The sequence below is a fragment of the Nanorana parkeri genome, unplaced genomic scaffold (assembly GCF_000935625.1).
Source record: "Nanorana parkeri isolate BGI_ZX_2015 unplaced genomic scaffold, ASM93562v1 scaffold2811, whole genome shotgun sequence".
In the NCBI taxonomy this organism is placed as follows: domain Eukaryota; kingdom Metazoa; phylum Chordata; class Amphibia; order Anura; family Dicroglossidae; genus Nanorana; species Nanorana parkeri.
The window spans coordinates 64,057-78,511 of NW_017309079.1; the positions used below are offsets into that span (position 1 = coordinate 64,057).

Below are 14,455 nucleotides of genomic sequence, written 5' to 3' on the forward strand. Positions count from 1 at the left end.
GGACTCCATATTAATGGCCATGGGGAAGTGGGGTTGGGGGGGAGAAGGGACGGGACTCCATATTAATGGCCATGGGAAAGGGGTGGGGGGGAGAAGGGACGGGACTTCATATTAATGGCCATGGGGAAGGGGGGGGGGGAGGAGGGACGGGACTCCGTATTAATGTCCATGGTTTTGGAATGGGATGTCCAGTAGGCCTACGTAGGCGGTGATGGTTGGGGGTCCACAGACTTTTGCCTGTATTGTGTATATCACGAATGCTGATGTTGGGAAAGGTCGGGCGCAATGATTTTGATCTCCACTTGAAGTCATTCGGCTTCACACATAAGTGCTGAGCAAAGCGTTTACCTCACTGTACTTCACAATGCAATCGAAGTTAATGTTGAATATTGTGATCAATACGTTATACGAGCCTCATGTTCCGTACAATATTAGTGCGCAGCTAATGCATGCTCAACATTAACTCTTTGCATCCCTTTCAAGGGGCAGCATAGCTCATGTGAAGTCTCACTCAGTTATGTATTTAATTAAAGCTGAACTCCAGACAGGAAGCTAAATACAGAGCTGATCTCTGTATGTTCTGTATCTGTTACCTACCAAAGTCTAATCAGCCAGTCTTGTGATCCAGACAGAACACCCAGATCATTGACCTCCACTGCAGCGCAGCTTCCCCAAGAACACACCCTCAGCCTGGTGATTAGACAGTAAAGGAGCAGCAGGACACTGCGGTCATCCCTCTGCTACTCTCAGCATGTAACCTGTCGGCAAATGTTTACTGCAGCAGAGTTTGGCTCTTACTTTCTCATTACATAGACAGGTTCTCCTTCCATCTCCTTCCTTCTTTGTCCTGGCTGCTCTCACACAGTCCAACAAACTCAGTTTGATGTTAAAAGAGAATCAGGACTCTGATGTGAAGGAGGGGGGTCAGAGGACACTGATGTGGAGGTGGGAGAGAGGACTCTGATGTGAAGGAGGGGGGAAGGGGGACCGAGGACAATTATATGGAGAGATCCTCCTGAGTCCATGTGTTCTAGTCTAGCAGAGACTCCTGGTCATACAAGGAAGCCCAGGAGCCCGAGGTTTCTATATTCTGGGTCACGTACATGTATGTGTGATTGTGTCCAGTACACGGAGCTCCGGGGAAGTGATTTTTGGCTCATCGGTCATTAGACGTCTGTGTGGTTTTGTTTTGCAGCTTTATCACCTCTCTGGGAGTCAGTTACATGATGCTGTGTTCTGAGACGTACCCCAACGTCCTGGCCTTCTGCTTCCTGGACGAGCTGCAAAAAGAGTTCATTACAACCTACGAGATGGTTCACATCAACACCGCCATCCGCCCGTACTCCTTCATCGAATTCGGTGAGTACCTGTCAGATAAAACTCCTCAAATCCTAACAGGGAGACCATCGGCCACACCAATCACTGTAGTCAGGTCGCTGAGGAATACTTTCTGATTGGTCACCGGCAGTGTTCTCGCTTCCTCCGCTCTGCTGAATACACCTCGGACGGGAATGGAAGAAGAAATGTGACGCATTGTATACAGATCTCTTATTGTTTATGTTTCAGCCAGTAGGGGGAGCTCCTGGATCCCTTTATCATGTTTGCAGGGCTTGTCTTCTCACCTTTTTATTTGGACATGCCATCAGTGTGTCCCCATCTATATCTGTGTATCCGGCACTGACACACTGCCTGTTCCCTATACATCGCCAGCACTGTCTGCTTCTCTACAGACCTGGGGGTCATCTCTATCCCTCTGCTTCATTGTATCATCTCCACCCAGCAGATCAGTATGTATGGCATATATACTCCAATACTGCTAATATGCCATATATTCTATACATCAGGGGTTAGTGACTCCGGCCTTCCACCTGCTGTGAAACTACAAGTCCCATGAGGCATTGCAAGACTGACAGTTAAGGCATGACTCCCAGAGGCATGCTGGGATTTATATAGAAGGCCTCATTCACACAGCTACATGCTGGTCCGTACAGATCGGTGCTGCGTGCACGGCCGTATCGGGCAGCTCCCAGTAAGGATAGGCACACACACGCAGTGCTGATTATACACCGTATTTTGCGGTCCATAAGACGCGCCGGACCATAGGACGCAGGGAGGTTTGGTGCGCCTTATGGAGCACTCATGTCTCAGGCGTCAGGATTCGCTCCATAAGACGCAGGCACATTTTCCCCCATCCTTTTTGGGGGGAAAAAGTGCGTATACATACATACATACATACATACATACATACATACATACATTGCCAGGGGGCCCTGTCAGGTAGGCTGAACGGGGCCCCGTGGTTTCTAATGGCAGCCCCTGTGTCTGATTGTTGGCCCCGTTCTCTCCATCTCTGGTACTTGGCGGCCCCGGCGGTCACTCCTCTATGCTCAGACAGATCCCGGGCTCCATTCGGGGACATCTGTGCTGCGCGGATAGGATGTTTGTTGTGTGATTTAGCAGTTGTGCGATGACACCTCATAAAACGGATGACTCTGCCCCGATGGAACACCGCCGGCCTTTTTTATTGGTAACATACTGCGAAGTGAGTCCAATAAATACAGAGCCGGGTAACAAGCAGCCGCAAATTATAGAGGTGTCTGGCTGATAAGTAAGGCGTTTAGGAGAAGGTAAATTACTTTCCGCCGCAGGAAGATGGGCCAGGTGATAAACCGCCAGCGCGTCGGGACGCCGCTGACAGGGCGTAGCGCAGATAATATAGGACTGGGACAGCCGGATGAGGTGGGCGTAATTTAATGAACGGACATTCCTAATACGTTTCATCTCATCCGACAGATAATTTCATACAGAAGACGAAGCAGCGATTCAATAGCCCGCGGTCACTCGCCACCAAGATGAATCTCGCCGACATGCAGACAGAGATCCGCCTGAGGCCGCCCTACCAGGTATCATTGCACGAGCTCGGCCTGGAGAACGGCGTCCACCATCGAAAAGATACGGAGTATAAAGGGATTGGTAAGGATGTGCGGTCACCAGTACAGCCCCATATCCTTTTGCTTGTAGGGGTCTGCATGCTCCAGCCAAATACATAATTAGGATGTTCACTAATAATAGCTTCCAAACTAATTGCTAGTACTTTACATAACATTACAGTGTTGTCAGCCAGACAACGTGCCCCATAGACACTATGATATATTTTTGACCTTCTGGGACTCTATTGGTAAGATCTCCACACTGAGTTCCCGGGTCTGTACACCCGCTGTGCCCAATATGAGGGGCTCCCACCATCCCTGTGCTGAGCTCCCGGGTCTGTACACCCGCTGTGCCCAATATGAGGGGCTCCCACCATCCCTGTGCTGAGCTCCCGGGTCTGTACACCCGCTGTGCCCAATATGAGGGGCTCCCACCATCCCTGTGCTGAGCTCCCGGGTCTGTACACCCGCTGTGCCCAATATGAGGGGCTCCCACCATCCCTGTGCTGAGCTCCCGGGTCTGTACACCCGCTGTGCCCAATATGAGGGGCTCCCACCATCCCTGTGCTGAGCTCCCGGGTCTGTACACCCGCTGTGCCCAATATGAGGGGCTCCCACCATCCCTGTGCTGAGCTCCCGGGTCTGTACACCCGCTGTGCCCAATATGAGGGGCTCCCACCATCCCTGTGCTGAGCTCCCGGGTCTGTACACCCGCTGTGCCCAATATGAGGGGCTCCCACCATCCCTGTGCTGAGCTCCCGGGTCTGTACACCCGCTGTGCCCAATATGAGGGGCTCCCACCATCCCTGTGCTGAGCTCCCGGGTCTGTACACCCGCTGTGCCCAATATGAGGGGCTCCCACCATCCCTGTGCTGAGCTCCCGGGTCTGTACACCCGCTGTGCCCAATATGAGGGGCTCCCACCATCCCTGTGCTGAGCTCCCGGGTCTGTACACCCGCTGTGCCCAATATGAGGGGCTCCCACCATCCCTGTGCTGAGCTCCCGGGTCTGTACACCCGCTGTGCCCAATATGAGGGGCTCCCACCATCCCTGTGCTGAGCTCCCGGGTCTGTACACCCGCTGTGCCCAATATGAGGGGCTCCCACCATCCCTGTGCTGAGCTCCCGGGTCTGTACACCCGCTGTGCCCAATATGAGGGGCTCCCACCATCCCTGTGCTGAGCTCCCGGGTCTGTACACCCGCTGTGCCCAATATGAGGGGCTCCCACCATCCCTGTGCTGAGCTCCCGGGTCTGTACACCCGCTGTGCCCAATATGAGGGGCTCCCACCATCCCTGTGCTGAGCTCCCGGGTCTGTACACCCGCTGTGCCCAATATGAGGGGCTCCCACCATCCCTGTGCTGAGCTCCCGGGTCTGTACACCCGCTGTGCCCAATATGAGGGGCTCCCACCATCCCTGTGCTGAGCTCCCGGGTCTGTACACCCGCTGTGCCCAATATGAGGGGCTCCCACCATCCCTGTGCTGAGCTCCCGGGTCTGTACACCCGCTGTGCCCAATATGAGGGGCTCCCACCATCCCTGTGCTGAGCTCCCGGGTCTGTACACCCGCTGTGCCCAATATGAGGGGCTCCCACCATCCCTGTGCTGAGCTCCCGGGTCTGTACACCCGCTGTGCCCAATATGAGGGGCTCCCACCATCCCTGTGCTGAGCTCCCGGGTCTGTACACCCGCTGTGCCCAATATGAGGGGCTCCCACCATCCCTGTGCTGAGCTCCCGGGTCTGTACACCCGCTGTGCCCAATATGAGGGGCTCCCACCATCCCTGTGCTGAGCTCCCGGGTCTGTACACCCGCTGTGCCCAATATGAGGGGCTCCCACCATCCCTGTGCTGAGCTCCCGGGTCTGTACACCCGCTGTGCCCAATATGAGGGGCTCCCACCATCCCTGTGCTGAGCTCCCGGGTCTGTACACCCGCTGTGCCCAATATGAGGGGCTCCCACCATCCCTGTGCTGAGCTCCCGGGTCTGTACACCCGCTGTGCCCAATATGAGGGGCTCCCACCATCCCTGTGCTGAGCTCCCGGGTCTGTACACCCGCTGTGCCCAATATGAGGGGCTCCCACCATCCCTGTGCTGAGCTCCCGGGTCTGTACACCCGCTGTGCCCAATATGAGGGGCTCCCACCATCCCTGTGCTGAGCTCCCGGGTCTGTACACCCGCTGTGCCCATTATGAGGGGCTCTCACCATCACCTTTATGTTTTTTTTTTTATATATTGGAGAATGTGACAGGAGCAGCAGGAACACACTAGGGTAGTCATACTCCCAGGCGTGCAGGAACAGAGCTGGGAATCACGGTGAAGAGATCTCACTATTAGATTATGAATCGCAGAGGACGGATATAACCCACCAGAATACTTCTGTAATTAAAACTTTGCTTGTGGACAACACAGGCCGTCCATTCAAAGGATACCCAGCTAGTCCCTCCTTCACCCTATTGTTGGTACATATTGTGGACCCGATGGAATAAAATCTGGTGGTGTGTGGAGAAAGTAGACGTTCTGAGATGTCCCAGGTGTAGGACCCGACATTTGTTGGTGATAAAATGATGTGGGATGTGTTTCATGAAGGTGAAGTCCTCTTTCCTCACATTGCCGGTATTTGGAGGGGTTCAGAAGTGGCCAATAACCCGCAGAGAAGATCGGACACACCTCTGCTCGGGAACCGCGCGCTCACTTTGCAGCGTTGGGTTTTCACCGAGTGGTTTCCGTATTCTAAGCCTCGTCCTCTAGCCGTTGAAGTGAGCGATGTTCAGAGTGACGCGGAGGGTCGCGGGGGGCCCATTTCCCATCTCGTTTTATTGCTCCCGGCTGCGCAGGCCTCACCTCCGGCCTGTATCCACACCTCATTACCTCCATTGTCGCAGCATTTCCACTCCAGCGACTTATACAAAGGCTTTTATTCTGCCTGAATTCCCCACCCTCATGGAGCCGGCCGTACCATCGGCGCTGTCTGTGACTCTTTTCCTTTCCCCTCCATTATCATTTATTTCCAAGCCTGTGACCCCGACACAACCGCTCTGTGGCACCCGACAACCAACAGCGTGTTTATACCTCCAGAGGAACGTCAGTCATGTCACCCCCCATGGAGTAAGGACGCCATGCCGATGGTCACAGAGTCCAGAATGATATATTTTTTAATTAAATGATTCAAGAAATAAGAGAACCAGCGCCTTTCAGGGGAATCGCAAGGATCTCCCTTCTTGTGGGCTTGAAAAATTCAAAGAATTGAGATCTCTAAAGGACGGGAAAATTAAAGGAGAACTACGAGGGGGAACAGACGGGGGAGGGGGCGGGCACAGCTGGACAGCTAGATAGGCAGAGCCAGCTGTCAATCCCGCAGCTGGGTGGATCTTGACAACGATGTCGGGCTCCGTTCCGGCTGCGGCGTCTCAGTATATAGGGAGCTACAGCTCGCGGTATACTGAGCTTTGCGTCACTGTAGGATCCGTTCCGGCTCTGGCGGTCTCAGTATACCGCAGGCTGTAGCTCCCTATATACTGAGCTTTGGGTGACGGGAGGACGTTAGTTTGTGTCCTCCCGTGACCCTGAGGAGAACTATGGGGAAAAGCCCTGACCCCACAGTTCTCCTTTTAAAGGAATGAACGGTGGTAATGCTTGTGGAGTTCTTGGTCCAGTGTGGGTTCAGCATTACTCACATTATTTATTCCGTTAAATCTTCCATTCCAGATCTGATCTTAATTCGCAGAGTTTTTCAAGCCCTGAGGAAAGCTCGTCACTTCTGAAATGTGTGGCCTCTGATTTCATTTAAAACAAAACATTTGGGACTCTCTGACCATTGGTGTGGCGCCCTTACTGATTCTTACATATCGGACTCCTCTCAGGACCCTCCTTTTCCGGGGGTTGCTCTGGTACATGCGAGCAGCCTCACTGAAGTGCGTCGGCTTGATTAACCTCCTTGGGGGTATTCCCGAGTCTGGCTCGGGGGTTAAGTTTCACAGCGTAGCGACTCTTACCTTGTCCACGATCCCCGCTGTGTCCTCCGGCCGATGCAGGCATCCGTCTTCGGGTTCCGTCCCTGGCGAGCGTCCGCATCGCAGGGGGGCGGGACCGGCGGGAATTTAAAAAGTTAAAATAAAATAATCAGACGGCCAGGGAGGTTAATAAGTCATTCCCAACACCAGATATTAGGGGATCTAGTGCCTCTTATAGTTGTCACCTGACCTGTCTCTGTTCTCTCCCCCCAGCTCCTCACCTGCGCCTGGAGCCGTTCACCCTGACAGGGATCATCACCTGCCTGCTCAGCCTGCTGTGTGCCGGCCTCAACCTCATCCGCGGCTTCCATGCAATGGAGAGTCTGTTTCAGGTACAGCATATGCCTCATATATGGACGTCATATGTTTGACTATGATATGTTTTCACTCAGCCTCATAATCTGAGCCGACCTGTGACAATGAGACTGTCACAGGTCGGCTCAGTAGATCGGGAAGTGAGAGAACACATAACGTCGCTCACTTCTCGATCTATCCATGTAGAGAGCGCTGACTGTCACTCACTGCTCCCTGCAGGGATTCCCCCGCTCCGATCCTCCAGCGCTGACTGGCAAAACAGACGGGGGAGGGGGGCGGATACAGCTGGCTCTGCCTCTGGATAGGCAGAGCCAGCTGTCAATCCGGCAGCTGGGAGGATCCAGACAGTATTGTCGGGATTCGTCCCGGCTGCGGCGTCTCAGTATACCGCGAGCTGCAGCTCCCTATATACTGAGCCTAGGGTGACGGGAGGACGCTAGTTTGTGTTCTCCCGTTACCCTGAGGAGAACTACGGGGAAAAGCCCTGAGCCCATAGTTCTCCTTTAAGGCCACTGAAAGTTTCCGGGGAGATGCAAATATGCCGAGCGAAGGCTCGGAGGGGCAGCGGCAGTGGCAGTTCTGTAACAAAGGAAATCTCTTAGGCTTTCAGTTCCATTGAAGTCTTTGTTACAGGTAACCTTCCCCCCTCTCGTGTCATGTCCATCCTGCGTACATCCCTTTTGACAAGAAAGTATCTCACAGTAATGTCGGCTGTCCGATCGCCTTCCTAATGATATCACAAGCGTCACACATACTATGGGGGGTTGGGGGGGGATCAGATTTAGTGTTTTATTCCTTTAGGTTGAACTCGATGGACATGTGTCTTTTCTCTCCCGTTCATTGAAGGACACAGGCAACAGATCGTAGATCCTGAATGGTAGGGTAATATCGCCACCTGCAGGAGAAGGATTTGGCGGTGCTTTTCCGGCGGCCTTGCTCCCCCTGTCCGCGCGCCTTTGGCTCCGTGGGATTTGAATCTCATACTTTCAGTGTTGCAGGAATCCCCGTTTGAGCCTCTTCAGGAGATTCCGCTTATATCTTTGTCACAGAAAGTGGCCTTCCAGCCTTTCCCGTATGCCGTTACAGGCTGTGCTGCCTCTGCTCTGCTTGAGTCAGACAGTCACTCTATGGAGGGTTTAAGGGAGCAACAAACATTATGGAAGGAGTAAAGGAGCATTAAACACTGTGCAGAGTGTAGGGGAGCAACATGCACTGTGGAGGGTGTAGGGGAGCAACATGCACTGTGGAGGGTGTAGGGGAGCAACATGCACTGTGGAGGGTGTAGGGGAGCAACATGCACTGTGGAGGGTGTAGGGGAGCAACATGCTTTGTGGACGGTTTAGGGGAGCAACATACACTATGGGGGGTGTCGGGGAGCAACATGCTTTGTGGAGGGTTTAGGGGAGCAACATGCACTGTGGGGGGTGTAGGGGAGCAACATCCTTTGTGGAGGGTTTAGGGGAGCAACATGCACTGTGGAGGGTGTAGGGGAGCAACATGCACTGTGTAGGGGAACAAAGAAGGGAGTTGGACTTGTGTTTTCAACATGTTTTTGATTTGTAAGCTGCAGCCCACATCTGCTAGATCACTCTGCGCACATTGCACACAGATACTATGGGGGGCGGGGGGGGGGGTTCAGGTTTAGTCTGCACTGACGTCGCAGTGTTTTATTCCTTTAGGCTCTCCTGAGGTCTGTGCCCGGTCATAGACAATGATGGGGGTCTGGAGAGCATGCTCCACATGTACAATGCAGGCGGCCATTATTCTCTATGTCTGGGAAGCTTCATTTTATTCAGATCCGCGGTCTGTTGTTTGAATCCCAGTTACAGCCGTGAGTGCTGGTGCTGTGCTGGGAGGAATGGGATCGCCCGCTGGAAGGATGACTAGAGTACACCTGATAATGTAGATTTGAACCGCACGCCTTGCCGTGTTCCACCATTGTGACAGGAGAGTGCTTGGAGTCGCTGCGGCAGACGGCGCCGTGCAAAACCGCAAAATAAAGATGAGGCGTCACCAGAACTTCGATGACATCATTCACACGTTTATAGGTGGAGCGGCACAGATACAGCCGACGGCGACGTGATGTCACTGTGTTGCCTTGAGGAAGGGCATGTCCTTTAAGTGTTGGCTCTATGAACAGTTTATGTGAATAATTTTATCGGGGTGCTGCCGACTCCTCGTCTTTTATACTTTGTGCCCCTGTCGGGTATAGACTGAAGAACTACATGTACCAGATAGCACTGGCTGTAAGCAGGCCGCCATTGTAAGCGTCGGCCTTCAGCTTGTCGTCCCCTGCGTTCATACAATGACTCCGCGTCCTTCCATGAACATGCAGACACGGATCATACATTCATCTCTACGTCCTGGCTGAGCAGAGGTTAATGTTACACCAAGGTTTCTGCAAATCAACGCAGGCCGTTCTCACGCCGAGCGCAGCGCACACCTGCCAGTTGAACGCGCCCCTAACAAACCAATTAAACACGGTGACAAATGAAGGCCGCGCGTGCGCTAATGAGCAGAGCTACGCGGTCATTAGCCAGCAGGACGCGCTCGGTCCCACGCTGAAATCTGAAGATGACGGATTGTCTTGTGACGGCGTCAGAGCTCCCCCTCCTGGACAAACCCCGACAGCGTCCTCTCCGCAGTTCAATCTCCTGTCCTTGTATTTGTCTTTTCATGCTTTGTAGAATTGAAAAGCAACAGAACGTGCGAGTCGGGGAGTGGGGTCAGACGGGGGCTCTTAGGCCCGGCGCTACCGCAAGGCAAGCGGCCGCCTGAGGGCGCTGCAGGTGAGGGCGGAAAAAACAGGGCATTTTGATAAGTACTTGTACTTGTCAAAATGCCCCGATGCTTGCGCTATGTTTTTTTTTTTCACTTACCTTCGGCGCGGGATAGCAGCGGCGAGTCAGCGCTGGTCCGGTGGGAGGAGCTCCAGGTGCGGTCCTAATTTAGCTGGCCGGCGACTGCCAGAGGATCCCGACACGCGCGGCACCTCAGGCAGTCACCGGCCAGCTAAATTAGGACCGCACCTGGAGCTCCTCCCACCGGACCAGCGCTGACTCGCCGCTGCTCTCCCGCACCGAAGGTAAGTGAAGAAAAATAAACATGCTGATAGGGAGCAGGCCCAGCGCTACAGGGGGTCGGGGGGGGGTGCAAAAATGCAACTTTGCCTCTCTAGGCAAAAATCCTAGCACCGGTATAAAAAGATTGTGGAGCTTATGATAATAATAAAGAAGGACAAAGTGCCTGGTCCTTGTGAAGTGTGTTTTATAAGTTTAATAGACCGGTACTCACAAGATGAATGACTATAAATGCTCATCAGTTCATTCCCGAACTACACCAGACATAAGCGGCTGAGGTGCTGGAACCCTCACCTCTATGTCTCTCCACACACTGTCACCCCCACCACCAGACAATGCTGTGTAACAAGGCCGATGGCCAACGCGTTTTTGGAGCCACGCCCCCTTTATCAGAGACAGTTGGCCCGATCACTAATATTCATTTTATGTATTCCAGAATGATGATGACGCCAGCTGTGTTATCGCCTTCTTCCTGGGAACTGCCGCCTGCCTCTACCAGGTGAGTGTGTTTTATGAAGGCGGGCTCGTTTGTTTCTTCAAGGAGACGTAATCCCAATCACTCAAATCTCACAGAAGCTTTAACATGTTAATATCATTCCAGAAGGCATTTTCAGCCTTTCTTAAAGGAGAACTCTGGGGTCCGGGCTTTTCCTCATAGTTCTCCTTAGGGTAACGGGAGGACACAAACTAGCGTCCTCCCGTCACCCTAGGCTCAGTATATAGGGAGCTGCAGCTGAAGCGGATCCCAACAATTATGCCGTGATGCGCCCAGCTGCGTGACTGACAGCTGGCTCTGCCTATCTAGAGGCAGAGCCAGCTGTGCCCGCCCCCTCCCCCGTCCGTTCCCCCAGTCAGCGCTGGAGGATCGGAGCGGGGAGGGGGGAATCCAGCCCCTCCCCTGTCACAGCAGAGAGCCGTGACAGGATCGAGAGGTGAGCGAACGCCGGTATATGTAACGCTCGGCTCAGTAGATCGGGAAGTGAGCGAACACATACCGGCGTTCGCTCACCTCTCGATCCTGTCACGGCTCTCTGCTGTGACAGGGGAGGGGCTGGATTCCCCCCTCCCCGCTCCGATCCTCCAGTGCTGACTGGCGGAACGGACGGGGGAGGGGGCGGGTACAGCTGGCTCTGCCTCTAGATAGGCGGAGCCAGCTGTCAATCACGCAGCTGGGCGGATCCCTTCATCTAAGTCGGGATCCGCTCCAGGTGCGGCGTTTCAGTATACCGCGAGCTGTAGCTCCCTATATACTGAGCTTAGGGTGACGGGAGGACGGTAGTTTGTGTCCTCCCGTTACCCTAAGGAGAACTATGGGGAAAAACACTGACCCCACAGTTTTTCTTTAACACATTTTGAACAGGGATTTCTTTTTCCCTTTTTCATGCTTTTTGAATGTGACATTCGTGAACAAAAAAGGAAAAAAATTGTAAAAAAAATCAAGAAAATAATTCGGAGGAGAAATGGAAGAAGGAGTTAATTAGGATGAACAAAGGATTCATTGGGGTTCAATGGAAATATATTTTATTTAGATTTACTTGTCAGGTTGCTTTAACTGACATATGCAAATAGAAGCTCATCACTATGTCTCCTAAGTCTCACTACGATATTAAATATAAAAGCAACAATGTTACTTTGATCAGAGGGAGATAGAGAGATACAATGTTCATGAACACTGTGTCAGATGGTCTGGCAGCTTCTTCAGCTTCTGTATATACACAATACCTCCTGGCTGTCGTGAGGGTGAGGGGGTGAAGCAGCAGAGGGCCTGGGGAACAGAGCGTACTACACATGCCCTGTGTTTTCCTTTTTCATGGAAGATGTTTTGGGCGTGTGTAGCATGTTCAGTATCCAAATCTGGTTAAAGTTCAGCCTGTTTGACAACCATGACTCCTCCTCCTTCTATATATACATTAGTGATTCAGTGTTGTCACCCTAGGACAGGAAGTGTGTTCCAGGCCGGATCAATAAGTATAAATAAATTAACATTTTAATTAATGACTGGAATCTTCAATATGTTAGATGTTGTTTTGGGGTTTAGAGTCACTATAAAGGAGAACTATGAGGGGGGGGGTGCTTTTCACTCACCTCATAGTTCTAGCCGACCTGTGACAATGAGACTGTCACAGGTCGGCTCAGTAGATCGGGAGGTGAGCGAACACATACCGGCGCTCGCTCACCTCTCGATCCTGTCACGGCTCTCTGCCATGACAGGGCAGGGGCTGGATTCCCCCCTCCCCGCTCCGATCCTCCAGCGCTGACTGGCGGAACGGACGGGGGAGGGGGCGGGTACAGCTGGCTCTGCCTCTAGATAGGCAGAGCCAGCTGTCAGTCACGCAGCTGGGCGGATCCAGGCATAATTGTCGGGATCCGCTTCAGCTGCGGCGGTCTCAGTATACCGCGAGCAGCAGCTCCCTATATACTGAGCCTAGGGTGACGGGAGGACGCTAGTTTGTGTGCTCCCGTTACCCTAAGGAGAACTATGGGGAAAAGCCCCGACCCCCCATAGTTCTCCTTTTAATCTAGGATCCCTGTGATCGGAAATGAGGGATATAATTGTATCGTATCACAAATGTTACACCTCCCACCCTGTTGTTGGACAATCACCTTCTGCCTTTGCACCTTTGATGATGATGATGATGATGATGATGGGATCACGGTGGCAGAGTTACCTGTCTGGATATAAATATTGTGATACGTTTTGATACTTGTTCTGTAATGTCGAAGACGATTCTCAGAAAATTCTGCAGATCTAACAAGTCCAGCTGAATGTGACCAAGTACTATTCACTATACGTGTGCAAACCGAGAAGTCCTCGCTCCCGGGATGTGCTGGAGTGTGTGGATGCCGGGATAAGGGAGCTCCTCTTATCCCAAGAGTGAGGAACGGCCTCTGTGCTTTGTTAAAACTTTATTGTTCCCCACACGTACACAGATGCCCCTAGAGTGGGGGAGGTGCCAGGTGGAGCTCCTGTGTACTTGTCCGGAACAATAAAGTTTTAGGAAAGTTGTGTGCAGCCGGTTCTTTACTATTCTACTATCATGAGATGGATACATGAGAGGCGTCCCAGGGCCCAATGTATATGAATGTGTGTGTGGATGAGCCCTGCGTGTATACAGACGTCCTGACTCCTCTCTGTATTGTTTTTCTTGCAGTGTTACCTATTCGTATACATCACAAGTTGGCGCAACATGAAATCCTTTTTGGCGTTCGGACTGATCTGCCTTTGTAACATGTATCTGCACGAACTGCGCAATCTCTGGCAGCTTTTCTTCCACGTCACCGTCGCGGCTTTCGCCACCCTCCAGATCCGACTACGACAGCCGCAGAGCAAGTCCCCCGACTACAACGTCTGACGCCCCCTCCCCCCACCACACACTGACGCCCGGCTTCCTTCCATTTTGCCTGTTTTTTTCCTCCTAGTGCACCTTTCCCGGTGACCGTGGTGTCCCGGCACAGCGGAGGAGCGATTTATTTCTGCGGCAGGGACGGAGTGTATTATATTTAGTCGGCGCCCCTGATTTTATTGCCTTTGTAAGGCAGAATGATGGCATTTGTAACTAATAAAGCCATTCTGTACAGATACGTTCTTGTGACACTCCAGGGAAATGTTATCCTCATTTATATGGCACCGACGTATACCGCGGCAGGCTGAAGGTTACATTTAGGCCGTTCACATCTCAGACAAGCTTACACATCAATGTCATTGCTTCAGTCTTAGGCCCCGTTCACATTGAGCGATTTATCGCGCGGTAATTCCCGCGATATTGCGGCAATTTACCGCGCGATATCGCTCTCCAATGCTTCTCAATGGGGCAAAGGGTCCTGCTGTCGCGGGTCGCGCGTCGCTACAGCAGGACCCTTTTTGCAGCGGATTTAGCCGCGATTCAAGGCAAGCATTTGCGCGATATCGCGCAAAATGCAAATCGCGTGACAAACGCGCGACTTGCGAACCGCTCAATGTGAACCGGGCTTTACAGTCATGGCTAAAAATATTGGCACCCCGGCATCTCTGTCAGATAACGCACCACTGTCCCAAAAATCAGCAGTTTATTGTGGCAGCAGATACATTCATGGCCAAAAATATTGCGACACCCCCCCCACACCCCCCCCCTCCACCGA

The 14,455-nt window shown here is 52.7% G+C and overlaps 1 protein-coding gene across 1 annotated transcript in view; it reads left to right on the forward strand.

Moving 5' to 3' along the window:
• Positions 1-13,742, forward strand: part of SEC22A (SEC22 homolog A, vesicle trafficking protein) — a 24,543-nt gene extending 10,801 nt beyond the window's left edge. The window contains exons 2-6 of the mRNA XM_018574207.1: positions 1,171-1,359; positions 2,794-2,973; positions 7,155-7,273; positions 10,773-10,835; positions 13,489-13,742. Of these exons, the coding sequence (XP_018429709.1) occupies positions 1,171-1,359; positions 2,794-2,973; positions 7,155-7,273; positions 10,773-10,835; positions 13,489-13,689 (752 nt within the window). The 3' untranslated portion in view covers positions 13,690-13,742. The remainder of the gene's footprint in view (positions 1-1,170; positions 1,360-2,793; positions 2,974-7,154; positions 7,274-10,772; positions 10,836-13,488) is intronic.
• Positions 13,743-14,455: the final 713 nt, after the last annotated feature.